Raw genomic sequence first — 19917 nt, forward strand, 5'->3', positions numbered from 1 at the left:
CATGAATAGACACAGGTGGGGCCAAATGATGTGTCATTTGGTCAATAAAAACTCTCTTAAAGTTACTTGATCTAGATTGTAGAGCTGCTGCATAGCAGTGGTGAGGGGAGGTGTTGCCAAAATTATTCATCCAACCCTATGCAAAATCTTGCAACCCCCTGCCCTGTTCCATCATGCCCTGCTGAAGAGAGCAGCAGCCTAGCTCCTGATTGGAATGAGCATCGGATTGGGTGCTGAGGAATGCTGTGTATTCTTCCACTCTCTGTTTTAACTGGAAATGCCACCTGCAGCACTGACTGCCAGGTTCCTCCCTAGATACTGAGTGATGCTGCCCCTGGTGCCTTCTTGGTATCTCTCTGCCTTCTCTTCTGTCTTTCTAGCCAGGTTTTCACTCATTCGCCCAGCCTATACTATTTGTCCCATGCCTGCTGCAGGAAAACGGGCTCTGGAGTCACTTCTGTGGGTTTTTTTTGGCTCTTGGCTTCTGTCGTTTTTGTGGAAATCCATCCTACCTTCCCAACATCCAGTCCTGTTCCCCAAACCCAGCCTTCTAGCTATGCTGTCTCCCTACAAGTTCAGAAGATGCTTTCCTCCAGCAGAAGACCCAAGATTCAGCTGTAAAGTCTATGGTTCTGATTAATGCAGGCAATTGCTTAATCTCTTTTAAGTCTCCCCCCTACTGTAGAAGGCTTAGCAGTTGCAAGATCCTTTGTATTCAGCTGATGGACTTGCTGAGCACACCGGTTGTGGTGGGAAGCCCTCCAGAGCCACATTGCCCTGTGCATGACTCAACTCAGGTGAATCACTAAAGCTCAGTGCCAAGAAATCACAGTAATTGCATAGAGGCCTGAAGAAAACCTCTGAGCAAGCTGATCTATAATGGCTTCCAAATGCACTCAGCCCCATACAGATGTCCTAAATCCCCTCTGCTTCTGTCAGTATCAGGGAGCCTGCTGTGCCCTGGTAAAGGAAGGCAGAACATGATCACATGTGCCTTATATCTCTTTGGTGCAATTTATATTGCAAATGATAAAAATTATTGTGAGTTTAAGGAGAGGCTGGGCAGATCCACAAAAAGGCTGTTTAGAAAAGGGAAACCACACACACCTCAGGAAGTCTCTGGCAGCCAGGTCATACCCAGGGCAAGTAGGTATTTTTGCATTTTCCTCCAGGAATTCACTTTGACTGTGGCCAGCGCGGCACAGGATACAGCCATTAATAGGAAAGCTATCATTTCCCAGAGAACCTGTGAGGTCCCGGGTCTCATCACACACAGGCTCTGCCTGTGCATGGCTGCCCTCAGTGGAAACAGGTCCCCAAGCTTTTGTAGTCTGGACCTTCCTGCTTCACATCAAGAGCAAAGCAAAAATGCTGCCTGAAATGCAGTTGGCAGTGCTAATTCTGGGTCAAGAACTTTAAGTTTCTCTTCAAATAGCAAAGGCTGCAGTTTAAACCTTTCCCTGAGCACAGAGTGATGTATGTCCCTGACAGACAAGGGCACAGCATGTGAAAGCTTTCCTTGCTGAAGTCATCAGGAATCTACCCCTTCACACAAATGAGGGGCTTTTCTGGCCATCCCCCACCTTCTCATTGCAAAGGAACAGAGATGTGGTCCCACACAGCAGTCTCCAGCCAGCAAACCCTCCCATTGGGAGCAGTGAGTTTATGAATTTTCATGATATCCATTAGTAGTAAGCAGAAGTTGCCTTGAGACAGACTTTTTGTTAATTAAATTTCTGAACACGCGCTTTTGTTTCTAACTGGTGAATGAATTTGGTGTTCAAAGTCTTTCTCACATGCCCAGGCTTTTGTCTTTTTCTCTTCCAGGTTAATGGCTTTATAATTCTTCATGGATAGTAAAATAACTACCAAAAAGCAAGAGCAATAATTACACAGAGCTGAATAAATGGACATGGTCACAACCTCTGCTAACATAAAGAGATTTTGAGGGATCTGCTCCTACTAGATGAGGATGTTCAAAGATTTTCCTGCCCTTCTTCCTCCTCAGAACAGGAATTTGGAGTGTATGTTCTCAGGGATGTGAAATTGTGCTGTGTAAGGATGACAGCATCTTCAGGTTTGCTTCTCAGCTTTTCAATTTTACGCTGTCTAAGAAAAGCATTCAGAGCACAGATGAAACACTCAGCTGTGCTAAATACTCCCAGCACGACTGCTTTGGTGACTGAAAACCAGAATCCCAAGTGCTGAGCCTCTTGCACTCCAGTGGGTCCATGAAGATGGACGGTGGCACAGGGGGCTGGAAGGTTTCCAGGAGCAATGCACGGGAGGACATGACCCAAATCCAGCCAGTGAGTGATTTCCTGAGCCAAGAGAGTTGGAGTGGCATCTGGGGGCTCTACATGGTCACAAAAGTACAGCAGTTCAGATCAACTTGCTTCCCTGTCCGACCAGCTCTTGTCCCTTCTGCCACAGCCCAGAGAGAGGCCCCAGGGCTGAGCTCCTGTCCTGCACCACTCTGGATTTCCTAAACACAGAGGGACCAGCTGCAGCCCAGTTACACAATGATATTTTTTCATAGCCAGTAGTAGAGAAGGCAGTGGTACAAAACCAGCTTCAGCTGGCACTCCTACAAACCAAGACATTCCCATTTTTTTAACAGGACTCAGTTTTACACAAACCACACACCTTAGAAGAAGCAGCAGTGATGCTGGCTGCAGTATCCAGACACAGTTACATTCTGTTTCTCACCAAGTCTTTACTGAGGTCTGTATTTCACTCAAGACTTGCCAGTTTGTCAGTTCTTAATTCACCTACCCTAATGATGTTACTTACTGTGATAATTTATGGAAGTATTGCAAACAATAAAGTGGTCTACAAAAGGCAATTATCTTATATCTATTTAGAAGCTGTTATCAACCAGGCCAATAATTTAGGGAAAAGAGAAAAGCAGCTTTCTTTCTCAAGACTTTTTTCCCTCTAAATCGTGTTGACCCCTATTATTTCCACTGACATTCTTTATTGCTGACTTCTATACTAATATTTCATTACTTTGCCCAGAATGGCTGGCTGGATGGCTTAGAATTACTTACATTGCCCTAGTGATTTTTTAATGATTTACCCAAAATGCAGCATCCACCAGTCCTCTAAAACACTTCCAGTCCTCCAACATTAAGTGGGAGTGGGCCAAAGATCCCTTGAGCCAATTCATTTCAGTTGTGAAGATGGCAGTTGTCTGGACCTGTTAAGGTAATAATGTTTATCTCTAGTAATGCTGTTTAATAGCTTCCTTGGTTACTAATGGGATAGAAGGTGCATTGTCCTCATGACATTTGTGCATGATCCTTCTTCTTTCCAAATTCAGAACAAAAATATCTATTGAACACCTCAATCCTTTTCACATCTTCGTCAACAATTTTACCATTTCCACCACGTGAGTCAAGTGGTTTTGAAATGAGCATTATCTTAAATGTAAATTAGAGCCAAATACCAGCTTATTGCCCTGTTCTATTTAATGCACTTGTGACTGATTTAGGACTTGATTGTTCAAGACTGCAGCAATATGAAAATCCCACTGAAATCCTAGAGGATCTTCAGGGGTGAACTCAACCTCCCAGATGCTATTGGCTGCCAAAAGTACTTAAAAGATTAAAATGGGCACTGACTGACACAGCATACCAATCGGCCTTATCGATTTTGTTAAAGCTAAAAATGGCTACAATTCAAGTTTTAAATCAGTCTGAAAGCACGGTACTTTTCTTGAGCCAATGGCATTCTTAAATTTATTTTCCAACAGCAGGCATCTTTTATAAATTGTTTTTAAAAGCTGGTTTCTACACACCATCCCCTCTCAGTGTTTCTAATGTTAAAAAATTACCCAGCTGTAACTCAGAGAGGGAAGAAAATTGCTTAGCTGTGATAGCACAGCATGGAAATGGTACAGAGCTCAAAAGTGCAGTGTAAGAAGTGCCCAGTGGCCAATGACATCATCACTGCCCCTGCTGACATCTACAGTCTGTGACCTAACCTGTGACTAGGGCTGTGAAGGGACTGAAATACCTTCACATGGGTTATGTTACATCAGGTAGACTTCTCTCTTCCAAGGCATTCCTGGGCTCAAGCTCCCTGCTGCTGTGAGCGCTCCCCACCAGTGCAAAACCTCTCCTGCTATTCCCTGTGCAAAGGGCTCAGTGGCCACTAGGACTGGTACAGTCTCTCTGGTCCTCCAGCTCCATCCCCCTTTTCTATAAGGAAATATAAAATATTTGGGGTTTGGGTATTTTGGGTTTGGTTTTTTGTTTGGTTGAATGGTTGGTTGGTTTGGAGGGTTGTTTTTTTACTTAAAGCAGGAAGTGCCATCTCTTTGAAAGGTGTTGTGACCATTTCTGTTTGCAAAGGCAGATCGGTAGGGGCAAGGAAGTCTAAGCCATACCTCTGCGTGATCTTTTATCCTGCAGGGTGGAACAAAGTAACCTGGCAAATTATTGGCCAAGGCTCTAGGCAGAGTTCAAAATGCTTTCAAGTATTAACTGGAAGTTTCGAAAGTCCTTTTGTGCCACCAGTACAGTATTGTATTGCTTATTTTCCTCCCTTGAAAGACTTGCAAAAGACATTTGCATAGGGTTTGCTGAGCTCACTGTGAGAGGGCACAGAGAGCTCTCCATAGAGTGTGTTAACCTCAGCTCCTCTCCTTGTCCAGACGTGTCCCCAGCAATCATGATGCTTATGGTTCAACAACAGATCACAGGACCAGTCGAACTACACACTGGAGGATTTCCCTTTCGTCTTCTCCTTGTGCTAACAAGACAACTTGTTATAAATGTGATCATTTTTTCTGCTCAGTTATTACCAGTCCAACAAAGAAAGAAATTATAGACCATATCATCAACCTTGACTATTTTCACCCATCCTCTCCCCTCCTCACTTTATTTTCTTCTCAGATAAATTCCTGTAAGACATTATCTCTGGTTTACCTTGGGTCTTAAAGGGATCTGATTTACAGCCTTGCCAGGTATACACCAGCTTCTGTTGAATGATTATTTGTATTAGAGGGGTGCTGAAAACCTCAATGCATAGTACAAAAAAAAGCTTTTAAGACAGTCCTGATTCAAAATGGTTGCAGTCTATTTGGGAACCAAAGAGCAGAGGCAAAGCTGTAAACTGGGACAATTCTTACGTCCCACCTGTTGTTGCTGTCTCAGTCTCATACAAGACCTACGTGTACTGTCCTCAGGACTTTTCTTACTCTCCTTGCATTTTCTTTTGCACTAGAGTTTTGCTGCCCCTCCAGTCTCAACCACACCACTTGGAGAATCTCTTCATGGCATCTCTCTGCCGTGCTGGCTCCTCTGTCCTCCACCACGCGTTTGAACTGAGGCATATGCAGGCCCAGGTACTGAGAAATGTCTCTTGTAGAGTGGGGAAAATAACCCTCGGGAACAAATGAGAAGTTAAGATAAAATACAGTGCTAATGAATGTTTCTGCATTCAAAGTTAACTCATGGTGAGTGGGTGGAAAGCTCTAGGATGTTTCTTCAAGATCCCAAGAGAAGAAATTTGACCTGTAGCAGCTAGTGGCAAAAGCAAGATGAGGGTAAGCATGACTGAGATGGGGATGTGCTGTGTTGTGCCCACTAATGTGATGCAGACCCTATTCTGCATGTCCCAAGACAAAAAAAAGATGGCTAAAATCCCTTAGTGAGATTTAGTAGTATAATCTGTTCTCACCCCTAAATACCCAGCCTGTGGGCAGGTGTGACCAGCACTGACTGGTGTGGCAGCCACCTTTTTTTCCTAGAGATGCTGTTTGCTGGTGTTATCTACCTCGTTTTCTCTGGAACCGCTGCCAGGGAGGAGCACGAGTCTTTGAAAAAAGGAGAAACTTGCACAAATCTGCTCTGCTACAGGAAAAGGAGAGGCTGGTGACTGGACCCTCCTCTGCGAGCTCCTGTACCCTCTGATATTAGACCTGGCCAGAAAGCTACAACATGGTCCTTCTGCCTGCAGTGGCCAGATGTGATCAGCTCAGAGTTGTTTCTGCTCTAAAGCTTTTCCTGCAGAAAATGCAATTCTACCCCAAACATTGAAGCTGATTATTAACCAAGGCAGTAGTATGGTGCCATTATCTGCCAGCAGGCATCCATCCCATAGGTATAGGTATTGAAAGGACCCAGGGGTTTATTAATCTTGAAAAAATTGTGCAAGATGGTGAAACTTAGTAGAGGTGAGAGGCATTCTGAGTCTCTCCTGGACAATTTAAACAAAGAAGCCTGTGTGTGTAGGAAGTGAGCAGTTGCTTCACGCTTGGCAGATAACCAAGACTGTGGTACCTCTGTTTTTTCTTGAGATGTCACTTAGTCTTCCTCAATCAACTATCTTACCCTCCCACAACTCATTTTTGGGAATTAATTTCAGCAGCATGGAAATACCCTGGAACCTGAGTCTTGCCAGGAGTGTTGCAATGATACAGAGATCTGTGCCCAGCTTACCTGAGAGCTTGTTTCAGTCATGATTGCTCTGTTTCCCTGAAATGAACAGAGCTTCTACTTTGAAACTCTGTGGTGAGAAGGACAGCCCCAAGCCATGTGTGTTCAGTCAGAAAATGTGATTTTTTTTTGCAGGGTTTTAAGATGATTTATTGAATGTGGAACACATGGCAGTTCATGCACCTGCTGACTAAAGAAGATTATTCTAAAGTATCCTGAAGCTTTTAAGAATCAGCATGTAATGAAGCCACTACTGCATCTTGAAAATACTGCTCTGTTGGTCTCCTGCTTGTGGCTTTTATTCTCCAATGGTGGTGGTACTACAACTGTTTTCCCCAAAGAAATAAATATTTCTCTGATGAGCTCTCATAAAATGCCTGACAAGCATATAAACCTCCAACTGATGGCTTGTATGCTATAAATTACTAAAGCTGCCCCTATAGTTGACCCCATCAAAGCAGGCTGGCTCCTCCTGACACTGCTGACCTTTTCTTCCACATTCATAGCATTCTTCCACCATTCTCAAGTGAAGAAAGAGCACCACTAAAGATCAACACAGTGGAGTATGGTTTTAACTTCACAGGGCAGAAAATATGTGAATCTCCAAGTGATTCAATAAATTATTCCCTGCAGGGCAGCAAATTATGAACCTTCTCTTCCTGTAAGGCCTTTGCCACTACACTGGATATTACTGAAGACATATTCTTCAATTTAAAGGGAACTATATATATTTTTTTACATGTACCTATTAAATATTTCATCAAAGCTTTTCATATTGCAGGCAAAAATGATAATGCAAGAAACCAAGAAGATAGTTTCAAGCAGAACTGACATTTTCATTAAAGCAGAGTGGCATGATCTAGTGTCAGTCAGCAGAGCAAACACTCGTCTACAGAGGCAATAATAATGATTGCTTTAGAGACGCAACTGTGCTGTTACCTAAAATGTTCTTCTTTATAACATCAGCAAAGAAAGTTTACCGGTCTTGGATTTCCAGTAAAATGCATGAGTTTGCTCAAAACATACAGGAATGACTTCTTTTCCACAAGTTCTCATTCAACCATTGCTGACTCCCTAAGTCTTGTTTTAATAAGTCTCTTAGGCAAGAAGCAACCTTGTATAGTTCATAAATCAGTGAGATCCTGTTGAATGACAATCCTGGTTTTCTTTAGTGTAAACTGATGTTTCATTTTGACCGAGGATTTTTATAATCCTCATGAATTTCAATCAAACAGCCCCACCAAACTAAATATGAAGAGGATTTTCCTAAAAATGAAGAAAATTGAACTAATGGGAGAAGTTCTATAAAGAATCTTCTGACTAAGTAGACCCTTGGGAAAAGGTAGCAGAGGATCACCTACATGGAACAGTGTCTGCAGTGAATGTACTTGCAAAATAAACCTTGGTCTGGATCTGAAAATGTGTAAGTGCATGAGTGGAGTATTAGGGAAGAGGAAGGAAAAGAAAAAGATGTGGTTACGGCAGTAAAACTGCTTAAGGAAATCCTGCATTTCTGGCATTCAACCAAATATTCCTGCCTTAGCATTATAATAACAACCACAGAGGAAGGGGAAAAAGAATTTGTTCATGGTTGGGAGGGCAAAGTACAGCCCTCTGGCCGTGTGTGTTGTGTTGGGTTCTCCAGGCCATGTGAAATCATTTTTCTGTTTATGCAGGCTTGCAACCTTTCTCATAAGAAATAGGTACATACAAGAAAATTAATTGAACGAATAAGAGGAAAAAAACCCCTGAAACAGAGACGATCTCAAGCTGCCTGTTGTTCCCATTCTCCCACACAGGAGGCCTCAAAACCCTGCTGCTTCTCTTATGAAACCAATCAACTTTCCCTGAGAAGCTATTTCTTTAAATGTGATATTGAAATGGCTCCGACTTGCCATAAGGTGATTCCCATTTAAGATGCCACACCATACAACTATGTATAATCTGACCTAATCTCATCAGACAGCACGACATCATCATTGCCGAGCTTTTACTAATTAAACCCCCCCAAAATGAGATCACTTAAGCGTATGTTTTAATTCTTTCAGCGAAGTTTTATGCCACACAGATCCTAGATGAGACATTCTGACAATGTTCACACTAAACCAGCTCCATTCTTTTATTGCACTGATAATTCTTCCTGCTCCCCTGCGACAAGTTATGAGAGTCATAAATTAAAAATAGTTGTACAAATTCTTCTCTATAATAAAAATAAAGTATTTTTTGTGGGTTAGCTGGGGAATAAAAGAGGATGACTAGAGAAGGCCACACAGCACATTCAGAAAAGAAGTGTTAACACAAATAGGATTTTATTTTAGTAAATTCCACAGTAGTAAAATTAAATTTCATGTTGGTGTGTAGGACTATGCTGTGGGTAAAAAAAAAATACCAGAAAAATTCTCCAGCTGGTATAAAACAAGGATGCCGAACTAAAGCTGTTTTGAGCAATGCTGCCACACTCCAGCTAACAATCTGTCCCTATAGCTGGTTAATAAACAGGTTAAAAACATGAGTATTGTAAAAAGCAATCTTGTAGAACCATCCAAACGACAGAAGCCTGTCCCAGTCAGACTGTATCTCTGCAAACATTTATGCCAGGGAATAACCATGCACATGAATGGTCTTATTGTTTCCCAGTTGACTGGGCAGGGTTGGGGCCTGTTCCTGGCTGTACAGGAGACGGGAATGTTGGCAACCGAGGTACTGGGCAGAGTGAAGGATTCGTGCTTAGATAGAGAGGAGGGCCAGATTGCTTTTGTTGGTCCAAACTCAGTTCAGCAAGGTTGCTACACCAAGCTAACTAAAATTAAGATAAACATCCAATTAAAAATAATATAAATTATTTTTAGTGATTTAAAAATCATCAATCAGCAAGAAACGAACAAACAAACAAAAAACATAATCAAGGGAAATATTTTCAAAAAGACACTTAAAAGGTGTATATCCAGAAGGGGGATTATTTGCATGTTATGCTGATCCAGCTCATGCTGATACCCAGAACCAGTGATGAACAGCTTTGGTCTCAGGCTCCATACGAAAAGGCTCAGTCCTGCCCTTTCTATTGGCAGCCAACAGCACCATTACCTGTGTGAAGTACACAGGTCCACACCTGCAGCATTCTCTTGTGAAAGACCACAGATCTTTCCTGGTTACAGTAAAAATCCAGGCAGAAATCCTGACCGGAAGTGAGAATGCTGCAGGCACACATCTCCCTGCAGCAGAGCCCAAAGAACTGGCATGGGTCCAATTTTGGCTTTCTGGGAAAGAAAGTAATCACTGACGAGCAGAATCCATTCGAATGAAGATGTGGTTAAGAAACCCTTCACGACCTACTTGTGAACCTCTCCTGATGCATCTCAAAGTGAGTTAACAAGGAACAAATGAAGTAATCTTGGGGAATGGTGCCTGACTACTTCTACAGCCCTTGGATGCAAAGTAGTCAGGAATTCATGAGCTGCACAGGTGCCCATGAATGTGTGTGCATGCAGCTGTGCACACTGGATTTCAGCCAGCCTGCAAAGAGTTAATTGGGCCACGTTCACTGAGCAGTCCAGCACACCTTTATTTATAAGCTACCCACCATGTATGGTATCTAATAACCATGATAATCTAATACCATGTTGGTATCTAATAACCAGAATTATTTCTTTCCCTTAGCTCTTGGACAGGGAAAACTGCCCTTCAGAGGCAAAGCCACACAGGACATCTGGATCAGGCTATGATCAGCCTGGAACAGAAGCCTCCTCTGCAGCAAGATGCAGCTTTTGCTTGGGAACTCAGTCAAAAATCTCCTTCACATCAGAGCCTGCCAGCAAGAGCTTGATTTAGCTCAGCTCCTTTGGGGATGGTGGGATCTTTGTTTTGAAGCAGGGATCTAAAGTGGTTCTGCTCCAAGTTGTGAGAGCTGTAGGTTCAGGGTGTCAGACAGAAAGTATTTTAGTGGAGCAGATGACCTGATTCAACAGCTCTGGATAAAGATTGCCCTGTGGCCTGTTGTTCTTCTGCCTGGACATTTTACCTTGCCTTCAATCTCCTTGTTTACTGGGAATGTGAGTGCTCTGGGACAGGGACTGGTCATCACTCTGCATCTGCACAATGGACAGAGCAGTGAACCTCCTGCCACCTGGGTCATGCAGGTTAACACAGCTGTGAGCATGTCCCCTGTAGCTGAAGGTGACAATGCTGTAGATGAATGTAGAGGGATTTGCATGATAAACACATGCCCCAAATTTAGCATGAGCCACATTGTGCTGCTGCTACACCCAAATTTATGAGGTCTTTCCCCGGACATTCCTCCTCCCAGCAGAAGTAGTTTTATGTCACTTTTATGGTATTGTATTTTCAAAGACAGTTGTGTGTTTGGTTAGCCTGGGGGGTTCAGCAGCCCAAGGACTATGCTGCCTGCCAAAAGGGCTTGTTTCAATAGGAAAAATAATGTAAAACTCAAGTACAGCAGTGCAACAGCTTGTCTTCCCCATGGACACATGCTCTGACTGGGATGTAAAGATAACAGTGTAGCACCAGGATATGCTGCCCCCACACACTATTTTTGGAAAGGCGAGGGGTGAGGAGAGAGGAGAAAGAAAAACTCCACTTACTATCTTTTTTATTCCTTTTAGATCACTGGAACAAAATAAAGAGGCTGCAATGCAGCATTCAGCCAGGCCCAGGGTATTGACCCAAACTGCATCTTCAGTCAGGTCAGAAGACACGTGGTGGGAACAGGGACTATTTTTCTTCCCTATAAACGCTGAAGTACTGACTGACTGCTCAAATAAATACACATGGATAAATGAATGGTAAAACTGTGCTTAAAGAGAGACTAAAGCAAACACTAACCTTTTTATAGTAACTTATAACAAAGATTTGCCTAGATGGCAGGCTTGTATAAAGAAGTAAATTATCCTACTTCCTTCGAGCACTATAGAGATGCTTTACAGATCGGTTCATAGAAAAGCCTCTCCAGTAAATAGATGTAGTTCAGAAAGAAGTGAATAATATTTACAGAAACTTAAGCTGTATGTCAGTTAAATCAATAATAAAACATCACTCAATGACAGGATGAGCTGGCAAATAGGGTAGAAGTCCATTTTTATTTATAAAGGATTTCTATTACTTCATGGCAGCGCTCAATATAAAAGCCTAAAGCCTAAAGCGCTGTGGAAGTGGCAGCTGCTCCCTCCATGCTCCTGCCTGGTGTCTGAGGGACACAGCAGGCTGCAAGGGTGTGGTGATCTGCTCCAAGGAGAGACCAAGAGCATTCCAATAAAATACAGATGCTGCAGCTCAGCCAGCTTCAAAGACTTTGAAGATAATGATACCCTGAAATCACCCTGGGGCACGACATATCTGCCAAGGAAGAAGTTAAATGTTGATTAAAGAAGGCAATAATACTATTAATTGAATAATAACAAAGTCCTACTTCTCTTCAGAAAGAGGAGGAAAAGGAAGAAATGCTGTTTTCCTTCCTTCCTCACAGTGCTGCTGCAGTTCACTTTGCCCTCCCTGGCTCTTTAGCCTTGCAGCAAAGGTATAAACCAGGAGTAAGCCCACGAAATGATGTGGCTAAAGGACTACCCCCAGAAAGTGGTGTGCCAGACCTGTGGTTTCCATGCCATCAGACTTTATTAAGGTTACATCCTGAGCCAAATTCCAAAGTACACCATTGAAGACACCCAAGAAAAGTTCTTGCAGGTGACTGAGAAACAATACTCAAACCCAAATGCACAGTGTACAAATGCAAAACTGTCTTTCCAGACGGAATATGAGCTTGGGGAAACATCACTATGAACATGGTGTCTTCCTATAGTCTTCCCTTGGCAGCTTGTGTCAGCTGGAGCCAGAGAGCCAGTGTGAAGCTGCTGGTGTTTGCAGCTCCACTGACATCTGCAGGTGCTGGGGCTCTCTTGAGAAAGCTTTACCATGATACTCAATGTCCCTCACTATGGAAGAAAAAGTGGTCATCACTCGCTGCACTTACTGTTCTTCAGATCTTTCCAGTTACCTACAACTGAAAAGAACTCATAAAATTGCATGCCCTTTCACAGCACCCATTTCAGGCTCTTATTCCATGGTTAGATGCTCAAGGTTAATTCAGTCCCAACTGCATTTAGGTACTGCCCTGCAAGAGGACAAGGAGTGTATGTGGAGATGGATCCCAACCTGCTCCCTGAAGCCTAGTGAAGAGAGAGACTGGTGCTGAGGTTCACTTGGGTGGCTGGAGAGGCTGTGTTGGGACTTGGGTGGAAGAAGAGGCTGTGTTGGGGCTCACTTGGGTGGAAGAAGGGGATGGTGTTGGGTCTGGTTCCAGGGTCTAGCAGAGGCAGCATCTCCAGTCCCATGGCATCAAGCTTGCATGTTGTGCCTTCCCAGGTCAGGGATGGCTGCACCCTGGTCAAAGAGGTGTCAGAGGCTCTGCTGGCATTCACTGAGCCCTTCTGAGAATGAGGACACAGCAACGGCACAGGTTGCCCAGAGAAGCTGTGGATGCCTCATCTCTGGAGGTGTTTAAGGCCAGGCTGGATGCGGCTTTGAGCAACCTGGTCTGCTGGCTGGCATCCCTGCCCAAGGTGGCGAGGTAGAACTAGATGACCTTTAAGGCCCCTTCCAACCCAAACCATCCCATGGCTGTGTCCCTGCAGCGATGACACGCGACCCAGAGTCCCGCCGGCACTTGCCGCTCGCTCAGGTGCTCCACGAGCGCCGACGAGCCGGGTGCGGGCCCGGCCGCGGAACCGCCGCCTCCCCCGGCCGGGCCCGGCAGGGCTGGAGCCGCCTCCTGACGTCGGGAACCTGCGGCGCGGGGGCGGAGCGGGGCGGGCGCCGGGAGCGGCCCGCGGGGCAGGCAGAGCCGGCTGGCGGGGCGCGGCGCCCGGCTGCCACCGCGCCGAGGGCCGCAGCAGGTAGGGCGGGCGGCGGGCGGGGGCCGGGGGGCTGCGGGGCCGGCACACAAAGGGCTGTGCCGGCGGCTCCCGGCTCCGCTCCCCGGGCGCTTTGTCGGGGCCGCGGTGTGTCGGGGCCGCTCGCATGTCGTGACACGGGCGCGGCAGCCCGGACCGCCGGCTCCCGGCGCGGTAGGGAGGCGGCGGGAGGCGTGCGGGCTGTCCCCGTCCCCCCGCGGAGGTCACTCATCCCCACCTGCGCGCCGCGGGGCCGCCCGGGCCGGTGAGGCGGCGGTCGGGCCGGGGAGCGCCGCGCAGCCCGGGTAAAATGGAGATCTTCTCCCGGTGCGCTTAGGAATGCAGCTGGGAGCCCGGGAGGTGGGTGAGGGGAAGGCGAGAACCTGGCGTGTGCCACTGAATCTTCCTTCCTTCAGCCAGGGAGAGGAAAATGGGATGTTGTGGGAGAGGAAGGCGGAGAGGCCGCAGGAACAGGCTGCCCGCAGCCGGGCTGTAGCAGCGACAACAAACAGGTGTGGCCGGGACAGTGCCCGGTGAGTGCCGCACGCAGGTCACAGCTGCCGCCCCTCCGCCTGCGGAGCACCGAAACCCCCGGTGGGAATCGCAGCCTGTGTTTCCTGTCCTGGGGTAGCAGAGCAGTTTGGTGTTTGAACCGGCCATGCAGCGGGGGAGGAAGGAAGGAAGGATTTGTGGGCTCCCAACTTACATCAGGGTGGAAGTGGGATGAGCAATAGGGAGGTTGGTCTCCTCCCTCCCAGCACTGGTTTGAGCGCTCCTGGGAATGCACTGTGAAAGGTTAGAGGAGCCACGTTATGTCACCTGACTGATGTGCTGGTCCACATCTTTGATGATGGGGGAAGCTCAAGCTGCGTAGCGCTGTGGTAGTGATGAGGAAATGTTCTGGAAAAGAGATCTTTGGTTTTTTCTCTTCTTTTCTCCCACCATACTTCATTATTTCATTGAAGTTGGATGCTTCAATTTTTTAAACAATCCTTTCTTCAGACCCTTAGTCTTACTTTGCTGTAGGAATATTTTCAGGCTGCAGAACTCCTACGCATGGCACATGGGCAGCAGGTCCTGGCAGACACTTCACAACTGCTTGTTGTCACCAGAGATTTAAGATAGGAACACAAGTGCATGAGGCAGTGTTGGGTCCCGTGGTAGAGGGAAATTTGGCAACGGCGGCTACACACTGTTGTATTTGCACACTTCTTTAATAGCTCACTCAGTCTTGTGGATTTTTTTGTGTTTAGGATGTATAAAGGTTAAGTGCCAAGCGCCAAAATGAGCGTGACTTCGTGGTTCTTGGTGAGCAGCACTGGCATTCGCCATCGGCTCCCGCGGGAGATGATATTTGTTGGCAGAGATGACTGTGAACTCATGCTCCAGGTAATGTGGCTTTATTTATTTATTCATTTATTTATTTATTTATTTTTATTATTTCTCCCGAAGATGCAGTAGATGTGTATGTAATGCTGGGGATCTATAGAGGTGTTTGATGCTTCTTCAAGTGACACCTTTTGAAAGGAACTTCCTCTTTTTATCCTGTGTCTTTGTTTCCCATGAAGACTTCATGTTTGTGACAGCACAAGTGAGGTTTTCAAATTGCCGTGTCATCAGATGGATAGGATCCGTAGTGGTGGGAGATTAATCAAATAGATTAACTGTCTTGATGCTACTAGAAGCAGTAAACAATTCTGTCCTGATCTGCGATTATGCTGCTGGTTTTTTAGCTTTTAATACATGTGGTGTTTACATGTGATTTGAATGCAGGCAGGGTTTTTTGTTTACCTGTTTTTCCCTTTAAGTTGGATTAAATTATTTATGCTGGTATTTCTCAGGTGTTTTTATCGTGGTGGAAAATACTGATGTTTAGCAGAGGAAGTCTTTTTTGGTGGAGTGAGTAGGCTGGTGACCTCTTCCCAAAGTAATTGTGTTACTTGGGCAAACTTGCAGCTTCTGTCAGTACTTTCCATACCAGCATGTGTCTCTGCTGGACCTAATCCAACATGTCTGAAGTGTTGACTGTGGTCTGATGTTTGACAGCATAATGTACTAGATATCACTCCAGACAAATGGAGCTGGAATCTTGCAAAGAGCTTTTGACAGGAGCAGTTTAGCTCAGGAATTTGTAGACGCTCAGAATTGAATTAGTGCCTCTGCTAGACCTATGCCATGAGTACTTAAATGCACAAAAAATGTTCGATTGCACCTGCCTGTCCCCCTTTTGCCCCTCTGTGAAGGTGGCACGTGTTCCTGTTGATGGCAAAATTAGGAAGCTGCCTGCACAATGGAGACTCCCTCCTCATAATTTCCACTGCTGACCTGATCACAGGTATGTCCTAAATGCTGTGTTAATGATCTACGGAGAAGGCTGTGTTTGTAGTCGCTGCAGGGATTTTGTATGATATGTTGGTAAGAGGTCTGTTTAGAGAGGTAGAAATTCTTGTATAAAGGTGTACTTGGAGGACAAGGTGCTGTCTAGCTGTAACAAAATGTCAGTGTCCACAAAAGGAGAGCTTGCAGTGTTTGTCCTGCTCTGCCTGCTGGCAGTGAGTGGCATGGCTGTGCTGCAGGGGTAGAGTTAGAAGCTCCTGCTCCACAGCAGATCATTTGTTTGGGTTCTCCCATGAATCACACTATCTCTTACTTTGTGTTTCTACATGTCTGGCTGGTGAGGCATGTAAAGGTGACACATTAAAAATATCCTGATATTTGCTGTACGCCTGCATTTGACTGCTCAGAAACCTGATTGCTGTCTTCTCTCATAACTTGAAGGGAGAAAACACACAGTGGCCATGTTTTCCAGAAATGGTCTGAGTTTTAGGCTGCCCATCTTAATATCTTGTGAAGGTACTTGGGGTTTTGGTTTTTTTTTTACTGTTAGATTTCAGTACTCTGAAAATCATGTCTCAGGCTGTGCATGCTCAAATAAAAGTACCCAAATATCAGTTATGCTTAAAATGCACAGCTTGTTTCTCTGGTTGCTTATGGGATTAACTGGATATCATGGATTGTGAGCCACTCCCTACCAACCAGAATATTTCATGCTTCTTTGCAAGTCTGAGCTGGCTTGTGTGTTGCTCGTGGAGTACCCAACCTTGTGATGCTCTTCATTTGCCATGCACTTTTCTACAAGGTAAATGAATTGAGATTCCTGAAAGAGCCAGGAGTATCTGTGAAATGGTTGTATTTGGGGGCTTGTAGGTGGTGGGTGGTATTAAAAGAGGTTTCCATTATTTCACCCGAGTGAAGGCTCTGGATTGTCTATAAAAGCCAGCAGCTTGTGTTCATGTGGCGAGCTACATGTGACGCTTTATAAACATACTAGGCTGCTACCTCCAGTAATAAAGCTTTTTCTAGGCTCACATGTAAGGTCTTGTTTTGAACAGCACAGCACATTCTTTTTGTAGCCATTTACTTATAAAGATGTTTTCCAGAGCTACCTGGGGCTCCAAATGAGATGTTTGTAGTAAGACTGAGAGCAGAAGAGAAGCTGTGAACAGAGAGACTTGATATCCAAGCAGAATTGTGTGTGAGCAGATGGAGGACAAGAGCTAAAAATAGACTTTTTCCCTACTGTGACTGTCCATGTCACAAAATCATTGTGCAGACTGGCACAATCATTTGTCTTGGGGGAAGCTTAAGAAGCAGGGCAGTTATCAGAGCAGATGGACAGAGCTCTTGTGGCAGTTATTTGCACCTTGTAGTATTTCTGTGGTACTGATCCTGAAACTGTATATTCACAGCACAGTTATTTTCCATATATATTTTGAGATATTGGCATTTAATCCTTTAAAGTGCACAGCTGGGAACAGACTGGCAGTGACTAAGTGACCTGGTCAGTGTTTTTTCATCTTTAAGGCTGTTACTGCTTATTGATTTCATCGTGATATGGTTTGTGGTTCCCTGTTGAGACCATGTTGAGTCCCTGTTGAGACACGGTGCTCAAACATACAGCACGGAGATAATCCTTGTCCTGGACACCTGCAGTCATGCCCTTCTCATTTTACTGTTTTAGGAGTGTCTTGTCTTTCGATATTTTCTTGTAACATACTGTCTCAAGGTATTGGATCTCTAAACGGCAAAAAAGGATGGCTTTGTCACCAAACCATCAAGCTTTAGTTTTGTCTGGGTTTCTTATTTCATAATACAAGTAGTGGATTTGCTTTCTCATTAACAAAGAGGTGAAGAAACCCAGAGTCTTTCATCTTAAAATTAAGTAGGTCTGATAGTGGAGAAACATAATCTACCTTGATATCTTCTATACCTGCTAAGAGGATTAGAAATATTTTAAATGTTTTTCCAGCTCTCTAAAGCTTCTAGTACAAGTAAATGTGAGATTTACATTGGGTTTGAATGTTAATGCATGGGTGAAAATGCTGTGTAGTGTAGCTGTAGCTTGGCATGCAGTGTTGCTATCAGAGCCAAGGGCTCAATTCTGCCCTCTTTCTAAGAAAAGTGTTTGATTTCTTCAACAGCCTCCCTGGTTCCCTCAGGTAACAGTTAACACTGCAGGAGTGTGGAAATCTGGACCTTCACTAACCTGCACTGGTGTGGGTATTTAATGTGAAGCTTGGGGGTGGTAGGAAGTAATGCTCTGAAAAGGTTTACTCTTTTTAAAAATCAAAAATAAAAAAGTTTTTGGATCGTCGTGAAGAAAATAAATTTTCCCTCCCCCAACATCCTTCCTGGGAGATGAGCTGCCATTTTAATCAGCTTTGATAACTTGCTTAATGTGATGGATACTCAGGGACAAACATTTTGCAAACTCGAAAATTTCCCTTAACCATTAAAGCATTCCCCTTTGCTCCTAAACAAAACAATTTTTTGCTTTTTTGTGAAATGTAAATATTTAACAGAATGGAAAGCAGGGTCATGATTTCCCTGTTTTTGTTTGAGAGTGATGTTTACTGGAAAATTTGGGGAATAAAAATGTTTAACCAGTGCTCTCTTGAGTATTTCCCTCCCTTTAGAGCGATGCTCTGGGCATGTGATTGTCCTACACTGGGTGAGAGTTTGCACACGAGTGTGAGTTACAGCAGGGGTAGGTGCAGGCACCATGGTGCTTTCTGTTTTATGCCTTTATCCTGTGTGCCTTTTGAGACAGCCTGACATTTCCTATCAGGAGACACTGTTTGCAATTGCTTATAACTCTGCTAAACTTTGTAGCTGTTTGGGATGAGAGTTTATTTTCCAGGCGTCTGTTTCAGGCAGTGTGTTCTGGATGCAATAATTTATCTCCCTTCTTTGGTCTTAGCTGTGAGCAACTCTGAGAAAAATGCTGTTTTCTTCAGTTCAATTATTTTAAAGTATATTTAACCTGTTCTTTGAAGTTCTGGCATTGTAGAGCTGGGGCAGTGAAGCTTTTCAAGAGTGAATGACTAGGTTGAAGGTGGTGGTTTGTTTTTTTCCCTAATCAATAATCTAAATGTGTTTGACCAAGTTCCAAACCTTTGAATAAAACCTGGAGTTTGAATGTGGTCAGCAGGGACTTACTTGATACTATTGTCTTAAGTAATTTCATCTGGGAGTGAGGTTGGCAAGGGGATGGAGTGCAGAAGTATCACAAGTTGGGCAAAGAGGAACTGGGTGCAGATATTGACAAGGCTGGGGTGTAGATGTAAGAGCAGCTGTGCTAGATTAGATCAAGGTGCACCTGACCTGGCATCCTGGCTCAGACAGTGGTCAAAGCAGCTCTCGAGGAAAGGGCAAGGACAAGCCAAGAGGGTAATGATACTTCCAGAGTGTTTCTTTAATCTTTTCACTTGTGTTTCAGGAAGCCAGAGGTCAGATCTTTGCATCTAGTGGTTAGATTTCTACTCTATAAAGCTTCACCAAGAGATGAAGATTTGGCTAAGTGAGGAAGTGTAAGGATTCTCTTTGTGGAGTGAGAGGAGGAGCAGCAGGATTTGGAAAAGTGGAGGGGGTGGTGCAGATAGGGCAGAAGCTGCTCAGTGTGGGCTAAGCGGGCATTACAGGATGTGGCTGCTGAGCAAAATCGCCCTTAGGCCTGAGATGGGTCAGGACTTGCTATTATTCTGGTGTCAGCAGAGAACTGAGAAAGCTCCTAGCCAAGCATCTGTCACTGGTCCAGATGGGACTTTGTGTGCTGCTTATGATACCAATTAGTCAGTTCAAGTGGCAGGGCCTTGCGAGCTGAACACACAAGTTCGTTCTTCTGGTGAATCACATAAAGGTAACAATACTGTGTTTTCCTCTTTTTAGCTTGCTTTGTTAAAAAGCCAGGGAATTACAAGCATTCTAGGCATTGAAGGAATATTCTTATGGCTGCTAAGTCAAGTGTTTATAACTGCAGAGCAGTTACAACACACTAGTGTGAAGGCTGCTGAAGGCTGCCTGTGTAATCCTGCCTCTGCCCCTGTGTACATAGGCATGAAGATGCAATCTGTTATTGTGTTGTTCCCGGATATTTTTCCCCGCAGGATCTGTTCTGTGTCTGGTATGCAGGGTGCACGGCATGCTCCACAAATAATAGAGTGCAAAGATGAACTCTGCCTGTGTGTGACATCTGGTCAAATTAAGGTTTCACTGACCTGATGTAGCCTGCCTTC

The 19917-nt window shown here is 44.7% G+C and overlaps 1 protein-coding gene across 11 annotated transcripts in view; it reads left to right on the forward strand.

The window, feature by feature from the left end:
- Positions 1-13286: 13286 nt before the first annotated feature.
- The window catches only part of CEP170B (centrosomal protein 170B), a 59758-nt gene continuing 53127 nt past the window's right edge, over positions 13287-19917 (forward strand). For 10 of the 11 annotated variants that reach the window (XR_011151494.1, XM_069018431.1, XM_069018434.1 and 7 more), the window contains exons 1-2: positions 13287-13345; positions 14596-14731. Coding sequence is in view for 10 of the 11 variants with exons in the window: in XM_069018431.1 (XP_068874532.1) it covers positions 14627-14731 (105 nt within the window). In the remaining variant the exon portion in view is untranslated. Of the gene's footprint in view, positions 13346-13787; positions 13876-14595; positions 14732-19917 lie in introns of those variants that run through there. The other variant, XM_069018432.1, reaches the window with a different exon arrangement.

Source organism: Aphelocoma coerulescens, chromosome 5 (assembly GCF_041296385.1).
Source record: "Aphelocoma coerulescens isolate FSJ_1873_10779 chromosome 5, UR_Acoe_1.0, whole genome shotgun sequence".
NCBI lineage: Eukaryota > Metazoa > Chordata > Aves > Passeriformes > Corvidae > Aphelocoma > Aphelocoma coerulescens.